The sequence below is a fragment of the Nannobrachium achirus genome (genome assembly GCF_963921795.1).
Source record: "Nannobrachium achirus genome assembly, chromosome: 24".
NCBI lineage: Eukaryota > Metazoa > Chordata > Actinopteri > Myctophiformes > Myctophidae > Nannobrachium > Nannobrachium achirus.
The window spans coordinates 16979907-17000585 of NC_137831.1; the positions used below are offsets into that span (position 1 = coordinate 16979907).

The 20679-nt window shown below is 42.2% G+C and overlaps 1 protein-coding gene across 1 annotated transcript; it reads left to right on the forward strand.

Annotated features, from left to right (window-relative positions):
* Window positions 1-1683: 1683 nt before the first annotated feature.
* On the forward strand, window positions 1684-6187 carry LOC308280106 (collagen alpha-1(II) chain-like; the record flags this gene model as incomplete). The annotated part of the gene is made up of 5 exons (XM_080720369.1): window positions 1684-1731; window positions 2256-2595; window positions 4116-4306; window positions 4831-5073; window positions 6041-6187. 5 exons carry the CDS (start codon window positions 1684-1686, stop codon window positions 6185-6187), a joined length of 969 nt encoding a protein of 322 aa, XP_080576495.1.
* Window positions 6188-20679: the final 14492 nt, after the last annotated feature.

Genomic DNA, 20679 nt, shown 5'->3' on the forward strand with positions numbered 1-20679 from the left:
GGTAAAAAGTTTCAAATTTGTATTTTTTTTTCGCAAAGCAAAGCCCTGCTTCATCGTACAAGGCCGTCGCACAAAAGTAGTGAAAACAGCAGATCTACAAGCACACAACGCCTCGCGGTGCGAGGCGTTGTGTGCTTGTAGATCGGCTGTTTTCACTAGTTTAAATCATTTTTAAAATGATGAATACAAAACAAACGGTTTTGGACATACAAGGTTTCCACCCGACAACGACGAAATATAACTCATGTACAGTAATTGTCCCACTGGCTTGTCACTTGTCATGATCTGAAATGGCAAATCTTTGAGTAGCAGCAGCGCTATAGAGAGAGATCTCTCTCCATAGCGCACAATGAGGGCCTCTCCAACTCTTTTTTCCCGGGCTGAATCAGGGGCCCAGCACGTCCCTGGTGTAAAGTAACTAAGTACATACGTATTTGTACTTTACTTGAGTATTTCCAATTTCCATTACTTTTACTTCTACTCCATTACATCAAGTATTCTACTTTTACTCCACTACAATTATTTGACAATTTAAGTTACTAGCTACTTTGTAGATTTTGATTATTATTTAAAAGAAATGTATACATTAACCATGTTAGCTCTGTATACATTTCAGCCATTTAAATAGAGTCAATTAAAGCTCTACTTCATCATACAAAAGTGCCGCACAAAAGTAGTGAAAATAGCAGATCTACAAGCACACAACGCCTCCCAGTGCGAGGCGTTGTGTGAATGTATTTTCACTATTTTAAATAATAGCAAAAAAGGAAGGTTTTGGACATACAAGGTTTCCACCCGACAACAACGATATATAATTTTGATATGCTCATCTGTTTTAGGGACAACCAGGGGATTATGGAGAGCGTGGTATTCTGGGACCCGCTGGCCCCAGGGTAAGTTGACAAGACATACTGTGTACAGTATCACTTTTGAGGAAGGGTATTTCTCACAGGGTTCCCACACATTTTTACCAATTAATTTCCCAAACTTTTCCAGAATATTTAACCCAATTTCCAGGACTATATAACAATAATTCAGCTCAATAACAGGTTGCTTAATCCTATGCGCAATGCTCAAAGACAGGTAGTGTATGCCAGTGGTTCTCAACCTTTTCAAGCTGTGACCCTAAAATAATCATATTTTAACTGGGGACCTGGCACCCTGGCTAGCATTAAGAGTTGAGGAATTTTGTATAACACATTTCTATTGTGAAAATAGCAGATCTACATGCTCACAACGCCTCGCATTGCGAGGCGTTGTGAGCATGTAGATCGGCTATTTTCACAATTTCTGCCTCTAATATTTGACAATTTGGCCAATGTTTAATTTATCATTTCAGAGGTAAATCAATAACCAAAGACAATGCATATAGCTATTTTTTTCCAGGACCTTCCAGGACCCTTGATAAATTCCAAAACTTTTCCAGTACTGGAAAAATATTTTCTTTCCAGGAATGTCATGACCGTGGGAACCCTGGGTATTTCTCATCAACCAGATTTATCTCAAAGTGCTTTGGCTCTGCAGTCTACTTAGTGTTTGACAGGACATTTTGATGTAGTTTTAGTCATCTTGAATATGATTTAATTTAGTTTTGTTTCACTTTTGTTTGATAACTATATCTAGGGACCCCCAGGAGTGGTGGGACCCTCTGGAAAGGAGGGTGACAGGGGACAACCTGGACCCATGGGACCCCCAGGAAGCAGAGGGACCGGCGGTGACCTGGGAGAAGCGGTGAGTTCGGTTGTTTGTTAACATAATTACATGATCCACCTTCCATTGTTCCGGGCGCGTAGAGTTGTTCCGACACGCATACTCCGACATTGCATTGGTCCGACTCTTCCCCATTACTAACAGTAACCGTTACCCCACACATAGCCAGTACTAGCCACGTAGTCGGAGTAATAAGACGTCGGACTGACATATTCCTCCCAGTTAATTTTGACAGTAATATTTGATTTTGTTTCAATCAAATTTTAGTATTCTGAAATGTTTTAGTTTTAGTCTAGTTTTAGTTGACTAAATATCATACGATTTTAGACAAAATCTACAGTTGATTTTTTTGTTGACTATAATGTATTTTGGCATGGCGTCGTAATTGCTGTAACAGTAAAAGTATCAGTTTTGGACTGTTTTGGACTGCGTTGATGCAAGTAGGGCATTGATTTACAAAATAAACACAAAAAGTTAAAATATGGAGATAAAAGAGAGCCCGACAGCAACGATAAGTTTCCTCTCTCTCTTTATTTTTGCATCAGGGTCCACAAGGCGACCCCGGTCCCCCGGGACTTCCCGGCCCACCGGGACCTCCCACCGCCGCTGCCATCCAAGAGCTCTTCGGGGACCCGTACGACTACGACGGCGACGGCGGCCAAGCCGGAGAGTTCCAGTACGACCCTCCGCCTCCGCCCGAGTTCAACAAGGACGAGGCCCGCCCCAACAACGCTTCGGAGGTGGCGCGCGCCGACCGCGGCGTCCAGGCCACGCTCAAGTCGCTCAGCGGACACCTGCAGGGGCTCCGCAGTCCCGACGGCAGCCAGAGCAACCCGGCCAAGAGCTGCCAGGACATCCTGGAGTGCTACCCGTTCAAAAAGAGCGGTGCGTTGTTGGGAGCTGGGGGTCGTCACTATCATTGTTGATTTCGTCGACTAAAACTATGACGAAAAATGTTTGTCGACTGCGTTTTTTTCACTGACGAAAACGAAGTAAAAACGAAATAAAAAGTAAGCTGTGATGACTAAAACTAAGACTAAATATATTGACAATTTCGTCAACAAAATAAAAACTAGACTAAAACGTTAGGGAGGAACTAGTGCTGAAGAGAGTCATTTTATGTTTGGTTGCTCTCAGATGTTGCGTGCTGAAAATAGCCGATCTACAAGCTCACAACGCGTCGCAGTAAAATCAGCCATTACAATGACATCAAGGCCTGCCAAAATACATTTTAGTTGACTAAATCAACTGTAGATTTAGTCGCTTAAAATCTTATGATATTTAGTCGACTAAATTATGACTAAAACTAAAAGACATTTTATTCAAAAGACTATGACTAAAAATTCTAAATAAAAATTTGCTGTCAAAAACAACACTGGTCACTATGTCCGTACACCAGCAGTTTTCAACCTTTTTCATATCAAGGTCCAGGACTGTAAAAAAGAAATTGACATAGCCACGCCATTGGTTTCTATACAGACCGTAAATGAAGCCTGTTTTTCAGCGAGTGCAAATCCACCATCTTTCTATACCTGCTCCAGAAATGCAGCTGGAAATGAATGCTATTGGCTGGAGGGCCGATAGCATTCACTCTGTATAGCCAGTAGAAAGCCTAGAAACACACTGCTTTATCATTCATTTTAAAATGAATGTGACCATAATTTACTAAACACATATCATATGGCAAAGAAGATAAGGGGTAAGGCATGGACGAAAATATAGCTCTAAACCTTTCAAATAATTGTAGTGGAGTAAAAGTATAATTTTAAAGTATTGGCCTATGAGAAGTAAAAGTGTTGGAAATTGGAAATACTCAAGTAAAGTGCAAGTACAGTACTTAAGTAATTGTTCTTAGTTACTTTACACCAGGGGTTCTCAAACTTTTTCGTCTCAGGGTACCCCATAAATATTTTTTTAATCCGAGGCACCCCTACATTATAATTTTCACTCCAAGCACCTTATATTTATAGCATATCATCGTTGTCGGGTGGAAACCTGGTATGTCCAAAATGGTTCGTTTTGTATTTATCATCTATAAAATGTACTAAACTAGTGAAAACAGCAGATCGGCTGTTTTCACTAGTTTTGTGCGACAGAGGTTTCTGCCTGACAGTAACGATATTTTAGTGATTATATTGCGAGGAAAACGTTGAGATACGGTAATAGCCATTTTGGTTAGGACTGACTGAAAATAACTTTGTACTTCAAGTTTAAAATGATCCTAAATATTTTTTCAAGTGTCCAAATAAATTCCAAATATTATCAAATGATCTCGCGGCACCCCTGGACTGCCGTCGCGGCACCCCTGGGTGCCCCGTCACCCACTTTGAAAACCCCTGCTTTACACCACTGCCCCTCAAGTCCAAATGGGTTGATAATGCTCCATCTCCACCCAATCAATGCAGGGGAGTACTGGATCGATCCTAACCAGGGCAGCACGAAGGATGCCATCAGAGTGCACTGCGACATGGATACGGGAGAGACCTGCATCTCTGCCAACCCAGCGACCATTCCACGCAAAGCATGGTGGACCAAATCCACTCCCGCGCCCAACAAACCAGTCTGGTTTGAAGCCAACATCAACGGAGGAACTAGAGTAAGCATATGCATGAGTTTTATGTACTTGTGAATATAATGAGTTAGACACTTTTGTCAGGAATAATAATTGACTGTATTGCAATGCTATGTTTCATTCAGTTTGGCGATACTACAGATTATCTGCGCAAGCTTGACACAGAATTACATTTTACTTTCAGTCAGAAAAATTCAAAATAAGAGTGAGACTGACTTGCTTTTTTTTTTTAAATACTTAGTTTTCACTTTTGTTACACTTGAATATACAGGAACACAATGGTACCACAATGGTAACATCAAGACTGACATTGAATTGCTCTTATATCTTTTTTGAATAATGCTTAGTTTTCACTGTTGCAACACTTAACATATTGAATACAAACCTTGTACGGTAATATCGTATATCGTATCAATATTGAAATATTTGGCATAAATACTGAGATATGACATTTTGTCCATTTCGTGCAGCCTTTAGGACATCCTTGAATCGCATCGATCCGATCTTGTCGCGAATCATCTCTAACCGCTTTCCGTTTTTCCTTCCAGTTCAACTACGGCAACGAGGGCGAGCGCCCCAACGTGGTGGCGGTGCAGATGAAGCTGCTGCGGCTGCTCTCCAAGGAGGCCCACCAGAGAGTCACCTTCCACTGCAGGAACAGCGTGGCCTACAAGGACGAGCTGGGCGGCGGCCTCAAGAAGGCCCTGATCCTCAGGGGCGCCAACGGCCAGGACATCAGGGCGCAGGGCAACGCCCGCCTCCGCTACACCGTCCTGGAGGACGGCTGCTCGGTAAGAAAGCTGCCACTGCATGGGGGGGGGGGGGGGGGGGGGGGCAAGGTTATTATAGTTAACGAAAACTTAAATTGAAACTAGAATTTAAAAAAAATCTAAAACTGTATTGTGTGTGTTTGCAAAACTAACTGAAATGAACTGAAATGATAGGCAAAATTGAGTTTTTCTCGTTTACCAACAAAATGGTATCTTTTGTTGAGTTTTCATTACACAATAGGCCTACTTAAGCCCCTTTGCACACAGGACAGTTGCGTTTTTTTTTTTTTTTTTCGTTTGCTGCATGAATAAAACGCATTGGATTTGGTGTGCAATGCTGTGCGGAATCGGCGCTGCGGATCCCAAAAGGAGTCATAAAAGGAGAGATGAGTTTTTTTACTGCATGCGACAAGACGCACAAATCGAACTGGGTTCGATCGAGAAAAAAACGCACGGCCGCAGCCACTCGTCGCAGCCAAATAATCTAAAACCAAGGGTTGTCATAAAACTAATAAAAACTAGCAAACCCGCTCTAAAAACTAATTAAAACTAACTGAATTAGAAGACAAAACGAAGTAAAACTAAACTATAATGAATGTTTCAACCCAAATCTTATTGTTCAGAAATAAATGCTATTTATCAGTTAATTTCGTTAGGCATCCCGCAAAACTTGGCCAATGTGAACCTGGGCATGCAACAAACGATGAGCCTTTTTGTGAAAAGATGTAGGCCAGCGCGACACGTTGTGAGCTTGTAGATCGGGTATTTTCAGAGTGCAGCACCCGAGCACAACCAAACATAAAACGAGTTGTTTTTCAGGGATCTCTTCTCCACTAGTCCCTCCCTAACATTTTTTATTTTTTTGTCATAGTATTAGTGGATGAAATCAACACTGCCCGATAGATTACTTTTTCCACCACTGCATTGCATTTAACAACGAGTGTGTCTGACATCCATCTCCCTGTCATCTCTCTGGTACTCCCAACAGAAGTCCAACGGCGAGTGGGGCAGGACGGTAATGGAGTACAGGACTCAGACCACGGCCAGGCTGCCCGTGGCGGACGTAGCTCCCATGGACATCGGTGGCGCCGACCAGGAGTTCGGTCTGGACATTGGACCCGTGTGCTTCTCATAGAACAGTGGTCCCCAAACGTTCCAGACTTTCGTATACATAAGTGGATGAAGTGACTTTGGACTCCTCGTGTTTTATTGATTAAAAAAAAGAAATAATACTAAAAAAGCACAATTTGATGTTGGTGAGTAGGGCTGGGATCCGGAGGAACCGGATCCAACATTGATGAGGGCCGTTTCTGGAAAACGTTTTTTTTATCACACCATCAGAGGCTGATTATGTGGACTTCACATCTGCTGTACAATTACAATACCGGTTGGTTCACAAACTCTTTTGTAAATTTCAAGCACCATCATATAACTCTGAGTGTACAAATGGTACGAAAATGTGGTTCCATTTGTACCCTCTCAGAGTTACAGACCTATAAAGCCTCTTATCAGAGTCCAGGGTGAAGAGCTATTCACTTCACCGCGGTGTAGTTGTCTATAGCTATCACCTAAAAATACATAACAAAACCTAGGTGATAGCTAGGAAACTACAACGCGGTGAAGTGAATAGCTCTTCACCCTGGACTCTGATAGAGGCTTAAGGGTCCATTTGGAACCACCTAGGCATATGGGAATCGTTAAAGGGAAGCGTTAAGGAATCCGACCGTCTGTAAATTGCCAAATATTTGTCTAAGAGGGAATTGTTAAGAATCCTAATTATTGAGTGGGTCCGCTTGCTTGCTGGCGTAGCGTCTCTTTGAAGGCTGCCTGCGTTAATAGTGTCATGCAGAATGTGCTCGAGAAACGGGACGGTGCCACGCCAGTGTCACTCCTAATAGTGACGATTGTAAATGATGACGGTTTGCCACTCTCCTCAAAATGTTTCCATTTCCCCCCCTAGACCAGTGGTTCCCAAACGTTTTAGCTCAAGACCCTTTTTATTTTTATTTATTTATGAAATGACTTAGAAGATTCATTGCATTTTTCTTTTCGTTCATGAATATCTTGGGAATGTTTTTTTCTTTTTTTTTATAATAAAAATTTAAAACAAAATGTAGGAAACCAAAAATAAGGTAACCATTAAAATGTGTTCGCGACCCACAAATGGGGTCCAGTGTTTGGGAACCACTGCCCTAGACTGTTGAATTACCTGCTGTCGAGTTCAGCGTTTGCAGTCAGTGAAAGCGGTACATGGGCTGGCATAATTTATTCATCTAGTTAAGAAATCTTAAACGAAGTGATTGAGAGACACGTGGTTGAGCCGAGGAAACTCCGGTGGGTGGTGATACTACAGCCATAGAGGCTGGAGGAGGTGCTCAACTTCAAAGGAAGACTGAGAGAGGCGCAAACGATGAGAAAACCTGGCAAAAACCGGGAATAAAACGCGTCTCCAGAAAGCTGTACTGTATAGTTAGTATAGTAGATGCTGCGTGAAGCTGCAACTTGAATACAGTCTAAAATGATCACCTGGTTATCAATGAATGAGCTGTTTGTATTCACCTTTGAAAATAACCAGTGTGTCTGAACAAAAGCTTTTTTTCTTATTGTTCGAGACAACAATTTCCTTTCACAATTTTTTTAATCCTACAGTATACTGTACAGATGAGAAGTTTATTGGCAAAGGCCGCGGTTGTTCTGTAAAGTATTGCTAGCCTACATTGCATGCTTGGATCTAAATTATTACAGCAAATGCGTGCTGTACAAAAACTCATTTACCTTTCCCATGTTTTTTTTTAGTATTTTTTTTAACCAAGCTCAGACTGTAAATGCAACAAATGTCTGTAAATTTCCAAATATTTGTCTTGTTGTTTATTGATGTGACAATAATAAATCTTCTCAGATGAATGGACGGATGCTGAGAGAGAACTCAAACAGCTGTCTCAAACATCTGTGTGTCTAGATGAATAAATGCTCCATTTTCCCTGCACAGAGAAAGCATTTTTTTAGCTTTGCATTCTTCCGCTTCTCTATAGTTAAAATTCTGTTTTGTTTTTTAACTTAATGTATGTTTTGTAATAATCAAAATCTACAAAGTAGTAACTAAAGTTTTCAAATTATTGTAGTGGAGTAAAAGTATAATATTTGCCTTTGAGAGTAAAACTATATTATACCGTACTTTTACTCCACTACAATAATTTGAAAACTTTAGTGGTATTTTCTTACTTCGCTGGAGTATTTCCAAATTTCGGTCTGTTATGTTGCTGAACATGAGAAACCAAATACATCTAGATAGATAGATAGATAGATAGATAGATAATGTAATTGAATTTCATTGAATTTAGAAGGATAGGGTACACTTGGCAATTAAAAAATAGTTGTCCTATCCAAAAATGATAGATAGATGGTGAATTTCATTGAATGTAGATGGATAGGGCACAATTAGCAATTAAACAATACCAATTAATGCAGGTTAGAGTTGTCCTATCCAAAAATACATATTTTTGAAATATATTTGAATTCTCCGTCAAAAAATACATACAATAGACATCCAATTTGTTTTGCGGCTGCGTCCATGGTCCGCGTCCGGCCGTTTGCGTCCGTGGACGCGGCCCTGCGTCTCGCGCCGCTTTTTCCGCGGGACGTGTCCATGGACGCGGCCAAGGACGCGGCCATGGGCGCGGACATCAAGTGCCGGTTCCAGAAAACACTTATGTCAGACATGAGCTCCGCATACGGAGATTCCGAACCTTTTGCGCCGGATCTGGAAAACTGCTTATCGAGGGTCGAGGTCGGGCACTGCACTCCCTGCTTCCGGCGAGGAACGCGCGTGCCGAAGTCTGTGTAATGCAAACCCCATTATACCTGTTGTCATAGGACCCGTTTTGACCATCTGTTTGCCTGTGTCTATTTATGCCCATATATGGAGATATTCTGTATCTGTCTGTCTGCGTCAATTTTATGCCCATATATGGAGATCTCTGCAGACACAGTGCCGGAAGAGCCTGATGTCAGACATCAGCTCCGCATACAGAGAATCCGAACCTTTCGCACCGGTTACGGAAAATCGCCTATCAGGTCGGGTCAAGGCCGGGCACTGCACTACCTGCTGCAACAGGGAACGCGCATGCGGTAACGCGCATGCGGGAACGCGCGTGCCGATTTTGAAGCCGGTGGGACGAACAGTTCTCGAGATATGCGGATTACATACATACACACTCACAGAGATTGTTTGATGTCAGAATGCCCATATATGGAGATATCTGTCTATCTGCATCCATTTTATGCCCATATATGGAGATTTCTGTATCTGTCTGTCTGTGTCCCTTTTATGCCCGTATATGGAAACCTTTGTGATTCTGGGTCAATTTTATGCCCATATATGGAGATATCTGTCTATCTGCGTCCATTTAAGCCCATATATGGAGATTTCTGTATCTGTCTGTCTGTGTCCCTTTTATGCCCGTATATGGAGATCGTTGTGATTCTGCATCCATTTTATGCTCATATATGGAGATATTTGTCTATCTGCGTCCATTTTATGGCCATTTATTGAGATCTCTGTATCTGTCTGTCTGTGTCCCTTTTATGCCCGTATATGGAGCTCTTTGTGATTATGCGTCCATTTTATGCCCATATATGGAGATCTCTATGCCCATTTATGGAGATATCTGTCTATCTGATTACATACACACACACACGCACACACACGCACTCAGAGACTTCTCACATTTATTGTAAGATGATTCAAAATAGTGAAAACAGCCCATCTACAAGCACACAACACCTCACATCGCAAGGCGTTGTGTTGTGTGCTTGTAGATCTGCTGTTTTCACTACCTGTTAAGAGTTAGCCTTCAGCGCTCTACACGTTTACCAAAAATACTCGAAGTGAAAAATACAGATGGAGGAAAATTACAAAGAAGACACAGGGAGGCTGGAACACAGCTCACACAGAACTGGCCGGCTTTATTTTGACACACAATTTATACCTTCCGGTTAACAAGTATTTCCGGCCAACTTCAGAATAAGGGTTCTCATTTCCAGCTAACTTCAGAGTAAGGGTTTTGTACACCCGAGTCCATAATATACAAAAATACAATTGGGGTCATATCTCAACACCCCCACTTGACTCCACATTGGATTCATTTATTTTTTTCTCCTTTTTTTCCTTTTCTTTAAAATCACAATAAATATACAATTCAAATGTAGGTGTAAACATAGCATCATTTAGACATACATCACGTTTTCATTTTAGCTGCAATAATAAAAAATACACAATTTCTTTCAATAATCAAATCACTTCAAATCAAACAACCCCTTTTTCTTCTTTTCTTTTTCTTTTGTTTAACTGGGTTTTGCATAGACAGATTTTCAAAGTTTCTATCCCCCACTGCTTTCTTGCTCTCTTGTAGCCTGTAACAGTAGTCAACGCTCATCTGAACCTGGTCTTCATCAACAGAATAGTCATTTGAATAGGCTAGTTTCATCCTCACACCAGGTGAACGTTTAGCGTGGGGTTTAGCCTCATCTGACTGTCCTGACCTTCTCTGAGGTGTAACTATTACAGCCTCGGGAACTTGTCCCTGTGGTAGGAATGAATGCTTTCGCATAGACCTAGTCTGCCTCGGTACCTAAAAACTGGCAACTGGCCTGTCTGTCTGTGTCTGTTGCTCCACACACTTAACCTTGGGCTTCTGCCCCTGTCTGTAGTCAACGTAACACACATTACACTGATCAACATCAATAGTGTTCACTGTGTTCAAATAATATAATCGGTTATACATATGGATGTTGAACTTTGTACCATCTCTACATTTTAGAACACTTTTACCTTTCGTGAAAACAACAGTAGCACCTCTGGTAGTTGCGGTTTGCACGGAAAACATGTCCTGTGGATATGTAGGGATGTACAATGCTTGTCTCAAAGTGGCTGTGTGGCATTGCCCTCTGCTGTCGATCAGAGTCAACTGTGCGTCTCCCCTGCGTTCTGCCACGCCACTGCATCTCGTACCGTCAGCCAACTCCATGCTGTGAGTCCTTGGTTGGAAACAATTGTCGAACCTTGTGAATTTCTTGATGTCTGTGATGATGTGGGACGACGCTCCCGTGTCCACCATCAGACCGATCCTCTTGACACGCTGTCCTCTTTGACTCTCGACACCACCGTCAGTCACTCGGAGTGAGTACTCACGACCGCTGCCGCCGTTGCTCCCGCTGCCGCCGCCGCAGGGGCCGCCGCCGCTGCTGCCGCTGTATCCCTCCGAGACTCTCTGGACGTAGTCTCGCTGGTGCTGCCCACGACAGGCTTTTGCTCCTCGCCGGTCACCGGTAGTCGCCCACGTCACAGTTGGCCGCATCCGTGTCCCCATGACGTTGTCGCCTGCTGCTGCTGCCCTATGCATCTTCTCGGTGGCCTCATAACTTCTGAGCTTCGTTTTGAACTCGGAGAAAGGTACTGGTACTTCACTTTGTGATATATTATATTGCAAATGGTTTGAATTCATCCGGAAGCCCCTTCAAAACCATTGCCACCAATAGGCCATCACTCAGTGTCTCACCAGCATTTCTCAAGGCAGTTATGTACGTTTCTGCGCGGATCACATAGTCAGTTATACTTTCACTGCAGATCTTTAGTAGTGAAGTCAACTCAGCGTACAGACTAATGATCTGCGGCTTACCTCTGCCTGCATAATAGTCTCTGAGGATTCTAAGTGGCTTGCGTCCATTGTCAGCCGCCTCTCGCATAACCAGCGACAGGCTTTTGTCGTCCAAAAATTGGATCATCTCGGCGTATGCTAAGGCATTTTTCTCCTCGTCTCTTCCTTCCTCTTCACCCGCCTCGGGTTCGGTTAGGATGGTGTTCTTCAATCCCTGAAGTAACAAATGGCCTAAAAACTTCGTCTCCCAAAGTTCATACTTCTCCTCATCTCCGTCAAAAACAAGCCGGGTCCAACGGCTACTCGAAGGAGCCCACATGGCCATGCTGTTAGCCTAGCACGGCTACAAACTTTTCACCTCGAAAATAAAGTTGGTACTACCTGGGCCCATAACCTGTTAAGAGTTAGCCTTCAGCGCTCTACACGTTTACCAAAAATACTCTAAGTGAAAAATACAGATGGAGGAAAATTACAAAGAAGACACAGGGAGGCATCAGCTTCATGCTGGAACACAGCTCACACAGAACTGTCCGGCTTTATTTTGACACACAATTTATACCTTCCGGTTAACAAGTATTTCCGGCCAACTTCAGAATAAGGGTTCTCATTTCCAGCCAACTTCAGAGTAAGGGTTTTGTACACCGGAGTCCATAATATACAAAAATACAATTGGGGTCATATCTCAACACTACCTTTGTGCAACGGCCTTGTATGATGAAGCAGGGCTTTACTTTGCGGGGAAAAAAATAAATAATTCAAAACAAATTTGAAACTTAGATACAAGGTTTCTGTCCCGCAGTGACATTACTTACGTGTGTGTGTGTGTGTGTGTGTGTGTGTGTGTGTGTGTGTGTGTGTGTGTGTGTGTGTGTGTGTGTGTTGTGTGTGTGTGTGTGTGTGTGTGTGTGTGTGTGTGTGTGTGTGTGTGTGTGTGTGTGTGTGTGTGTGTGTGTGTGTGTGTGTGTGACTTTCACACACTACATTTTCATTTTACAGCTTTAATTACAATTTAGTTTGTAGATTCTGATTAGTACTATTTGGTACTTTTACTTTGGTACTAATGGCCTAAGTAGCTAAAATTTTAAACAGTACCCTTTTTTGTTTGCTATTTGTACATTGAAATTGTATAAATCTATGTTTTCTATGTCCCCAACCCATGGCGCTCAGTGCACACACGCACACAGTTTGTGTTAGTGACATCACATTGACAGTTTGTGTTAGTGACATCACATTGACAGTTTGTGTTAGTGACATCACATTGACAGTTTGTGTTAGTGACATCACATTGACAATTTGTGTTAGTGACATCACTGTGACATCACATTGAAAAGCGGCTGGTATAAAGCCCACTTGATAAGTTACAAGTTACATTTCAAACAAAGTTCATACACAAAACTGGGTTTTCAAGCCTGTGAAGAGAGAATGGATTGTGGTATTGTTCTGCTAGCTGCTGGAGCCATTATGGGCTGCCTCTACAGGGAGAAGAGGAGGACGGTGGCCAAGCTCGAATACGCTCCAGTGTTGACCTTAGACGGAAGGCTCACGTACATGGTGAGAACCGGCCTGGGGAATCGGTGGCCGTATGTCGTCGTGGAGGGTACGGTGCAGCCCTGCTGGGGTCGGACCGGGCCACCGCCGTCAGGGTGCTGTATCCTCCGAAACTCACCTCCCTGCTGAATGTCACCCACCAGAGGTCCCACCCGGCCACGTATGGCCAGGTGAAACGCCAAGGCGGCGCCACGGTGCCGACCGTGACCCAGACGCTAGAGACGGAGCAGATGCTGAAGGTGGGCTCCAGGCTCACGGGCGTCGGAGAGTTGATCCTGGACACGGACGGGGTCCTGAAGCTGCGTCCTCCGGCGGACGGTTCGAGGTACTTCCTGACCAGCATGGATGTTCACACGCTGCGAGCGGAGCAGAAGAAACAGGCGGCAGAGTTGTGGTGGATGGCCGCTGTGTTGGGCGTGGCCGGGGGCGGGATGCTGTTCCTTGGGGAGGGATCCTCCTGTTCCTTCAATTTTGCTGATTGATAACGATGATAACACTATAGCTGCAATACTCTCCATAGATATATTGCAAGAGATTTATTTCATCAACAATATACCACAATATCTGTAACTGAAATAGAAAAAAATACCCATAGAAGCCAAAAGTCTTGAATTATGCAAATTCAAAATCTTATTAGATTTTTGTGCATAACGAACAGTAAAACACTGACTGCAACCTGTAAAATAACCCCTCTAAAATATTTATCTTAAAAAATGTACATGGGAAAAATAATGCTTTCCTATAGTGTTACGACCCTATGTGTCTAGGGGTAGGAATCGCAACGTATTTATAACGGACATCAGCTCCGCATACAGAGAATCCGAACCTTTCGCACCGGTTCCGGAAAATCGTGTATCAGGTCGGGTCAAGGCCGGGCACTGCACTACCTGCTGCAACGGGGAACGCGCATGCTGGAACGCGTGTGCCGAATTTGAAGCCGGTGGGATGAACAGTTCTCGAGATATGCGGATTGCATACATACACACTCACAGAGATTGTTTGATGTCAGAATGCCCATATATGGAGATACAGTATCTGTCTATCTGCGTCCATTTATGCCCATATGGAGATCTCTGTATCTGTCTGTCTGTGTCCCTTTTATGCCCGTATATGGAGATCGTTGGGATTCTGCGTCCATTTTATGCTCATATATGGAGCTCTTTGTGATTATGCGTCCATTTTATGCCCATATATGGAGATCTCTATGCCCATATATGAAGATATCTGTCTATCTGATTACATACACACATGCACACTCAGAGACTTCTCACATTTATTGTAAGATGATTTAAAATAGTGAAAACAGCCCATCTACAAGCACACAACGCCTCACATCGCAAGGCGTTGTGTGCTTGTAGATCTGCTGTTTTCACTACCTTTGTGCAACGGCCTTGTACGATGAAGCAGGGCTTTACTTTGCGGGGGAAAAAACATATGTCAAAACAAATTTGAAACTTAGATGCAAGGTTTCTGTCCCGCAGTGACGTTACGTGTGTGTGTGACTTTCGCACACTACATTTCATTTTACAGCTTTAATTACAACTTAGTTTGTAGATTCTGATTAGTACTATTTGGTACTTTTACTTTGGTACTGTTGGCCTAAGTAGCTAGAATTTTTAACAGTACCCTTCTTTGTTTGCTATTTGTGGGCTCGCCTGAAAGGCGAGCACACTTTAGATATTGTCATTATTTATCTATCAGTCAGTCAGTCAGTCAGTCAGACAGACAGACAGACAGACAGACAGACAGACAGACAGACAGACAGTTCTCCTCAAAACTTTGGCACCTTTCTACTCCTACATACTTACACCAAAAATCGATATTCAAACATCAATGTGTTCAGCTTACATTACATTACTTTTTACAACAATCGGCCAAAGGGTGGCGCTGTAGGAAGCCTTCGAAAGTGCAAACTTTGAACAGGTATAGCTCATGCTCTATTTTACATACAGCCATGAAACCTGTATACACGTATGCGTCTCCTCATGCCAAACAACTGTTACGTTCTGACTTTTGACCCGATTTAAAGTGAAACATTATAAAAAAACATTATATAAAGTGAAACACAATTGTTTCGAAGGAACAATATTTTCTAGTATTTTTCTAGTTAATATTATGTTTCATTATTTTTTTGCGAAATATTTCCCAAACAACTGACAAGACTTCCAAGAAAGTAATAATGACCGTGACTCATCATCTGCAGCCTCTCTGCCTCAACAAAAGCTCCAGGAGGTCTGTCTGTGAGCCGGAACATGATCCTGCTTTGTGGACCGCCATGTGGACCGTATTACATCCAACCTCGCCAGGGGACAGTCATGCACGTATGAGGAAAGATATCAAAATATAAATAAAAATGCCCTTGATACTGGAACTGATCTGGCATGACTGGAGAAAGTATTCTACAGGCTGTCATTGTCCTGCGGATGGTGTAGAACAGGGGTTTTCAAAGTGGGTGCCGCAAGATCATTTGATAATATTTTAAATTGATTTGGACACTTGAACAAATATTTAGTATCATTTTAAACTTGAAGTACAAAGTTATTTTCAGTCAGTTCTAACCAAAATGTCTATTATCTCAACGTTTTCCTCGCAACATAATCACTAAAATATCGTCACGGTCGGGCGGAAACCTCGCATCTCCAAGTTTCAAATGTGTACGTCTGGTAAAGCAAAGCCCTGCTTCATCATACAAGACTGTTGCACAAAACTAGTGAAAACAGCAGATCTACAAGCACACAACGCCTCGCATCGCATTTTATAGCTGATAAATACAAGGTTTCCACCCGACAACGACGATATGCTATAAATATAAGGTGCTGGGAGTGAAAATTATAATGTAGGGGTGCCTCGGATTAAAAACATATTTATTGGGTGCCCTGAGACAAAAAGGTTTGGGAACCCCTGGTGTAGAACCTTTATTCTACCACTTTTTCTAGTCACATGTTCAAATACTGGATTCTGATTGGCTAAATTCCGGAGGTTATGGCAGAACAACCGCCGCAGTTGTGTGAGGACGAGATCAATGCGCCTCAGTGTACATCCGGGGACTTCAGGAGGTAGTCGGAACACCTTTCCCCCAACCAACATATGACGGTCGTAGCGGTCCTATGTTTACTAACGTGCGTACGACGTCGCCGATTTATTTGGATCCAATGCAATCCGCCAACTTTAAAGCCCCTTTTCTCTGAACCTATGCCTTTCTGGAAGCGAACAGCCTCTATTTACGGCCGGAACGGTCCTTCTAACTGACGTTAGCTTAGCTGTATGCTAGACATCTTTCTCTGCATGGAGTTGGCGTCATCTGGTGGTGAGTAGAAGATGTTGTTTGTGGAACTATTTGCTGTCGTCGCGGAAGTTTTATAGGCAATAATGATTGTAACTTAATATCCTTGCAAGTTACAACTATGTGTTTTCTTTCATGTATACGGAAAAAAGTGGTAGAAAAGCTATTTACCACTCGGGGTCGGACATTATGCTCTGATAATGTCCTGTGTGAGGGTGTTATCGGACTCGGCTTCGCCTCGTCCGATCACCCCCTCACACAGGACATTATCAGAGCATAATGTCCTCTCACTCGGGGTAAATTGCTTACGTACAGTCTCAAACTGAGGTTCTGTGACCATTGATTGATTGATTGAAGAATTTATTAGAAGTTTGCAATAGAAAAAAGTACAGTTTCATGACAGTACAAATCACTGGTACAAGGTCAACTAAAAGGAGATCCTAGAAAGCCGAGGCTTATTTCCACAGGAACCACACTTTAAGTATCTCATATAACATTGAAAGACAGACGGATAGAACATAGTACTTTATCTAGGATAATATCAGTTTCAAAAGCATAACATCAAATACAAAAGGCAGAATACAAAGAAAAGGGGGGGGAGCATGGGGGCTTAGTCTATTTACAAGTCACGGGTAGCTGCTTTCTGAAGGTGACTTTTCATACCAATTTTGAAGGAGGCTAGGGATTTGCTCTCCTTTAGGGCTTGTGGAAGGGCGTTCCACATGTTGATGGTATAGCAGGAGAACGAGTTAGCGCCTTGTTTAGTGTTAAATCTACGCTGATGATGATTAGTGGAGCTGCCTCTGGTGTTATGATCGTGAACATCCTTGACCTTTAAGAAGTAGTTTGTCAGGTACATGGGAATCTTGGAGGTGTAGTGTATCTTGTACACCAGGCCCATTGCAAGATGCTGTACTCTGCCATCCTCTGGCAAGCATGCGGTTTCATGATTGATTTGACCTCTATGGACCCTTTATAAAAGATTTAACCTCCACGTCCCTCGCAAAAATCCCGGCATTTTTTGCTAGAGGGCCAAATTCAAAATGGCACCCGGTGCCATCTCTAAAAATGAACTTTTGATCCAGATGACCGAGAATCATGTATGAAGAAATTTTTTCATACAAGTCAACCATGAGAATTCCAAATCTGACGCCATTTTAATCATAAGACCTTGTTTAATTAGCATAATGCATGTTTAATTGGCATATATTATGCATAATGTAACAACTCAAAGCCAAAACGTGGTCATGTTCTGTTTTGTGCTATTCAAAGTAGCCTACTTATTTTTTATTATTATTCCTGTACATCTTACCACTGCTGAAGCAGTACATATTCCAATAAAGTGCTCTTTGTTCATGTAATAAGATAGCATGTATGTCCATAAAAGATGTTTCTATCAATTATTATGACTTCTAGACCACATGTTTGGAAAACAATGGTCACATACCAAACCTTTCACAGTTGATCCCAAGGTAATTTGTCCTGTAGAATACATTTCTCAAAAACAGCAAAAGTAGCAGATCGACAAGCTCAAAACATTTTTTTGTATCTGATAACTTTAGTTACTAGTTACTTTGTAGATTTTTACAAAATATAAATTACTGGCGATGCGACACATTGTAAGCTTGTACATCTGCTTTTTTCAAAAGAGTTTTTTATTTGAAAACGTATAAATGAAATGGGACATTTTACATAATCATAATCATTTAGTAGGCCTACATTTTCACACCAATACTTTTGAACTTTTACTAAAGTAATTTTTTTATTCCGGGACTTTTACTTGTAGCCTACAGAGTAGGCTATTTCTACATTGCAGTATCTTGATACTTTTACATAAAGTAAAGAATGTGAGGACTTTTTCCAACTCTGTGGACCCTGTAAAGGTCCAGTGAATGGGCCATCGAAGGCCTTAAAGGAGTGTAAATCCCTAACATCCTTTAAAATCGCCCTGAAAAACCACTTACAGGCGGCAGCCGCTCGTAACTGGTAAAAACAAACCTAGCCCAGCCTTACTGACCCTTCTTTGTAAATATCTACTGTAGGCCTATATATTTTTTGCACTGTTTTATTTCTGACAATATCTACTGCATTATAGGCCTACTGTGCTATCCGTCTGTCATTCAATGTTATATGAGATAAAGGTTTCCTGTGCAAATAAGCCGAAAAGCTTACTGTAGGATCTCCTTTTAGTTGACCTTGTAACAGTGAACTGTACTGTCACGATTCACGAAACTGTATCTTCTCCTATAAAAACGTATAATAAAGTCTTCAATCAATCAAATAACTCTATACTGCTTGCTTGATTTAAGTTTGTTTTCCTTTTTTGAAATATATACATTTTTTTTATATAGGCTATATATAGACCTATTATATATTCTTTTTTTTTTACATTATGTAGCTTGTGGGTCCACCCAGCCAGCGTCAGTTAACAGCTGCACCGTTGATTGGTGCGTTGCTGTGATTGATGTACCTGCCGTGGGGAACTTGGGGAAGGACTGCTGGTAGGCAAACATTTACGATTTCTTAAGTTAGGTAGCCTATTTTGCTTTGTGGTTATAATATAATAATAATAATAATAATAGTACTACAGAGTCATATGCACACCGTTTAACCTTACCTTGAACTTTATGATCTGTTAATGGTTTCACCTTTCTTCTGTGGCAAAACATTGCATTTTTGTGTATGATGACACACGTGCTGGTGATTTACTGTACCACCAGAGGGCGTCGTGGAGCCCAGTGATGTAATACACGCCCTGCTGTGTACATAGGGTACTTTGTTTTACCTTAATTTAAAACATTCAGGCCGAGGACACAAAAGGCACGTGCTGCTTAATTAAAACTTCAAGTTTATTGTCAAATCCAGAAGTTTACATGCGCAAAACCGGGGGTACAATCATTTTCAGTAGGCTACAATCTTCACCTTCCACACATTGCAGTTATTACAGTTTCATGACAGTACAAATCACTGGTAGCCTACAAGGTCAACTAAAAGGAGATCCTATAACATTGAAAGACAGACAAATAGAACACAGTAGTAGGCTACTGCTACTGTGTTTTATCCTATGCATATGATATCATCGATTAATTCAATGTTATAAGAGTTAAAGAGAAGGATCTCCTTAAAAGGAGTAGTTCACCCCCCAAATTACTTTTTTTTCTCCTATTGATTACTAATACCATGGATGGAGACTTGAGTTCAATAATATTTTTTGTTTTTTGTCGCATTCTTAACACAATTATTTTTGTTTCCCCATCCACTGCCATTCATTTGGGTCCCCAACGAGCCGAAGCCCATGCATTTGGGTCCCCATCCGGAATCAATGGGGGTAAATTTACTATGATCTCATTTTTGTCTTGGGAATGCAACACATACTAAAAACTATTATTGAACTCAAGTCTCCATGGCAATATAAAAAAAAAGTCATTTTGGGGGTGAACTACTCCTTTAAGCTGCAAGACTTACCTGAGTTCCCTCTTAGTTGACCTTGTACCAGTGAACTGTACTGTCATGAAACTGTACCTTTCCCTATGCAAACTTATAATAAATACTCAATCAGTCAATCAGTCAACATGTGTATCTGTACGTGTAGCCTACAGATCATCAAAAGAAGGAATGTAAAAAATCCACAAAATATAGCACATCCAATTTCAAATCACTGGAGGACAAATTAGGCCTACTCGCTTTTCCTTTGTATCAGCACACACACACAACAATAAACAGACACGCTATCTGTGTGTGGGCGTGCCTGACAACCAATCACAAGGCAAAAATAGACACCCTGTACAGCCGCCGTACACACAAGTCAACCTCAGCACCAGCCCCCCTCTCCTCCTGTATAAACCCGCTCACGTTTTGATCGCGTGCGTGGACGACGTGGATCCATCTGTCCCCTCGTTTCCCACCAGACATGATGAGGCCTCCTCCTGCATAAACAGCACAGCAGAGACGCTACGAGTCTACGACATCTCCCCGCCGTCCATCCATCCATCCATTCTCCCTTCCAAACACAGTTCCCGTGTGGACGTCGCCGTGTGAGTGAGATCGTTCCGTGGAGCCAGCATCATCAGCAGTTGAGTCAGTGATGTCTTTGGGTGCCGGGGGCTGCAGCCTCGGATCCCTCCTCTCGCGGCCACCACC